Source organism: Sinocyclocheilus grahami, unplaced genomic scaffold, assembly GCF_001515645.1.
Source record: "Sinocyclocheilus grahami isolate Dianchi unplaced genomic scaffold, SAMN03320097.WGS_v1.1 scaffold618.1, whole genome shotgun sequence".
NCBI classification, from domain to species: Eukaryota; Metazoa; Chordata; class Actinopteri; order Cypriniformes; family Cyprinidae; genus Sinocyclocheilus; species Sinocyclocheilus grahami.
In genome coordinates, this window is record NW_015505797.1 from 575,036 (window position 1) to 578,911 (window position 3,876).

The 3,876-nt window shown below is 36.5% G+C and overlaps 1 protein-coding gene across 1 annotated transcript in view; it reads right to left on the bottom strand.

Annotated features, from left to right (window-relative positions):
• The window catches only part of LOC107557755 (kinesin-like protein KIF1C), a 37,690-nt gene extending 34,191 nt beyond the window's left edge, over positions 1 to 3,499 (bottom strand). Inside the window, exons 1-5 of the mRNA XM_016241280.1 lie at positions 3,482 to 3,499; positions 3,303 to 3,368; positions 2,963 to 3,141; positions 1,618 to 1,729; positions 1,463 to 1,540 (exon numbers count right to left, since the gene is read on the bottom strand). Coding sequence (XP_016096766.1) covers positions 1,463 to 1,540; positions 1,618 to 1,729; positions 2,963 to 3,141; positions 3,303 to 3,368; positions 3,482 to 3,499 — 453 coding nt within the window. The remainder of the gene's footprint in view (positions 1 to 1,462; positions 1,541 to 1,617; positions 1,730 to 2,962; positions 3,142 to 3,302; positions 3,369 to 3,481) is intronic.
• Between the last annotated feature and the right edge of the window lie 377 nt (positions 3,500 to 3,876).

Genomic DNA, 3,876 nt, shown 5'->3' on the forward strand with positions numbered 1-3,876 from the left:
CACACACACACACACACACACACACACACACTCTCACACACACACACACACACACACTCTCTCTCACACACACGCACGCGCGCACACACATACACACACACACACACACACCTGGTCATAGATATGGAAAAAATAAGATTTTTATTGTTTTAATAGTCTTAGTCTCTTCTGCTCACTAAATCTGCAGCTATTTGATAAAAAATACAGTAAAAACAGTAATATTGTGAAATATTATTACAATTTTAAACAGCTGTTTTCTATGTGAATATGTGTTAAACTGTAATGTATTTCTGTGATCAAAACTGTATGTTCAGCATCATTCCTCCAGTCTTCAGTGTCACATGATCTTCAGAAATCAGTATAATATGCTGATCAGCTGTTCAAACATTTCTGATTATTATCAATGTTGAATGATACACTACCCATTCAAAAGTTTGGGCTCAGTAAGATTTTTTTTCTAAAGAAATGAATACTTTTATTGCATAATGCTGCTTAAAATTGATCAAAATTGACAGTATAGGCATTTATACATAACGTTTCAAAATATTTCTATCTCCAATATTCCAATACTTCTATTCATTAATCAAAGAATCCTGAAAATAATGTATCATGGTTTACACAAAAATATTAAGCAGCAAAAACGGTTTCCAACATTATAAATAAGAACCATTATTAATAATTGAGCACCAATAATAACTGACAATAAGTGAACATAAAATCAGAACATTAGAATGATTTCTGAAGGATCATGTAACTCTGATAGAAAAGAGTTGTTTTAGATCATAATATTCACATATGTATTGTAATATTTCACAATATTACTGTTTTTACTGTATTTTTTTATCAAAATATGATGAGACTGTTTAAATGACTGTATTTTGTTTTCTGTGCAAACTATTCCTTTAATTCAGAACTAATATATATATAGATGCAATGTATTTTATATTTATATAGCACCTTTCAAAACAAAGTTACAAAGTGCTTTATATCTGAAAAAGTCCTTAAGATTCTAAATGGAATCTTTCTTTCAAAGATTGAAAATCTAATAATTAATTAATTAATTAATCCCTTTCTTACACCATATTTTGAAACGCATTTCTAACGTATTTGGTTTAAAGTCTGAGTCATATGTAAATAAAGATTCTTTACTTTATACTCATACCAAATTTGAAGAGTTGCCCTAATCCATTGATTTTTTTGTTTTTGATTAGATTTTCATCTGCAATTGTCGCTTGTATAGGAATCTCCACCGAAGGACAGTTTCTGAGTCAAAAATCACACCTAGGTTGCGGGCCTATTTCCGGACTTTATTAGATAAGGACTAGTACTACTAGAGCCACACGGGGTAATCACAAGCACCTCTGACTCGGAGTCATTCAACTGCAAAAACATGTTTTGGACATCCAGTTTTCATCCTCAGGACATAATATGGGACGTATCAATAAAATGAGATCTGACGGACCTTCAGCCTCGTGCCTTTGGCTCCGGATGAGTCTGCTCTCTCACTTCCTGCCAGATCAACCAGACTGATCTTGCTCACCTGAACGGAAGACGAGAAACCAGACTGAGCGCAGAACAGCAACAGACGAGTGTTTTTTTATAATGCCCGACACACACCTTCTCTGTGTCCAGACTGGTCATGCTATCATGTCGACGCTGAGCGAAGAGGATGGTGAAGACCGCATGTGAGCGACTGCTGGTCTCGTTCATGTTAGTAGCAGCAACCGTCCTTAAAGTAACAGAAAACATAAATATATTTCATCAAAGTAATACATGTAATCAGAACAAGAATAAGCTAGTCGGTTACGAAATCAAAACAACATTATATAATATATATATATTAATGTGTTATTATATTTATGAAAGTAACGTGTGTAACAAGATCCCACAGCTTTCATTCATGCACACCTAAACACTTGTGCGATATGAGTTTTGTGGAGAAAATGATAGTTTCGCAAAGACAAAAATCTTTCGAGCGCACGGAAATCAATTTTGCATTTAAAATACGTTTTTGGATGTGTGCAGACCTTCTCTTTTGCACGTGCAACGTCTCACTAGCTTGCTCACCTGATGCCCCCCTCAGTGCTCGCTAAATGCCAACAGCTCGCGTGCTCAACACAACCCAGCGTTACAATGTGCCATAATTCCAGCCAATCAGAGACCGAGGCTGCTAAAATGTGACTGGCTGCCTTGGAAAAAAATATAATCAGAATATCAACTTGCGTAATAATTATGCATGCACTGTATTTTTCCTCTTCTGCTGTCGAGGTAATGCAAGAAATGTTGTGATTGGTTGTCAAGGCAGCCAATCACAATTTAGCAGCCTCGGTCTCTGATTGGCAAAATGCACTTTTGTGCGCTCAAAATATGATCTTTCGCGCGCAGAACTGTGGCAGAAATGTAAGCCCATAAAAACGCATCATTGTCTACAATTGTCTAGAATAATTATTTCAGCCCTACCTCACACAAGTATGCAAACTCAGACATATAGCTATGTGAGCGCAATTAAAAAAACGTGTTAACTACTACTGTCATACTAGAGCAAGTGTTTAAAGAGAATCTCACTAAGCTAGTTAAGTTAGTCAGTAAACTGTCAACATGTTTATAGCCTGAATAACACATCTAGTTGGTTATTAGAAGGTAACTACCACCACAGCAATGTGAGAAATCATGCTGGCAATACCTCAGCATTCTTGCCTAGATTTTTGTTCATGCACGGGCCTTGTGTTTCTGTCCTTAGCTAGTGATTTTGTTTTTATTATTATCGTTACCGGTAAATGTATTTATTTTTGTTATCTGCACTTCTAATAACGCTGCTATTTCAAAACTGTTCTGCACACAGTGAAAAGCAGCTTTGTTTTGCTTCATTTGTCTGCCTTTAATTTGCATCTTATTTGAATGAGCTCATTGAGCAAACAGAATGACATGCTTTTTTTCAATTAAATGCTGAAATTAATAATACCTGGCTTTGTTGCCAGTGTCCATGAGATCGGCAATATCACTGTAGTTGGTAACTGCCATTTTGGAGAGGTCTTCTACGTAAGGGCCCATTATCGGGTGCTCTCTGACCCTCAAGGACCCTTTGCTTTTTGGGTTCAGCAAGTCCCGAACCCGCTCACAGTAAATCTCCATATATGAAACCTAAAAAAATAGACATGGAATGATATCAGATCTTTTATTGACTGTATAATGCATAAGGAGTCGCTCATTTTATTTCAGAAACTGTTGTTTAATCTGAACTCGCATGCTTTATGAGGCCATTCTCGCAGTTCTTGTAACACTGTAAATGCACTCGAGCATACCTCAACAGAGAAGGACAGGTCAGGGTCGGTGTTATCTGCCGTCTGTCTGAACAAATCCTCACACATCTATGGGGAAAAAATGAAACACAATGAGAGAGATGAGAGCTCAACTCGATTCAATCCAAGTATAGAATTAACCAATAACTACTTCAAGTAGTTGAAGTAATTTCTATTAGTACCTCTGACGAGCCATCCATTGTGTCGTGCTAATTTTGTTGTGTTGTGGAGATTTCACTGTGTTGTGCACTACTGGGCCACCGTACAGCTCTCAGCTTTCAGATTTTTGTCATTTTGTAAGAAATTCAAACAATGAACACTGTTGGTGGCTCTTTAACGTAGGCCTGGGCGATAAAACGGTATCGATATGTACACCTTTTTCGATAACGATATAAAACATGTTTGATATAGTGCACGATATAGGCACGTGCTATGAGTGACGAAAGACAGCACACACAAACATGAACATGAGTGCTGTGCCTGTGACGAGGACATTGTGAATAATAAAAATGAATATTAGTCGAATTTAAAATAAACATTTGCATTTGAATGCAAAAATAGTACAATCAAATGTTAG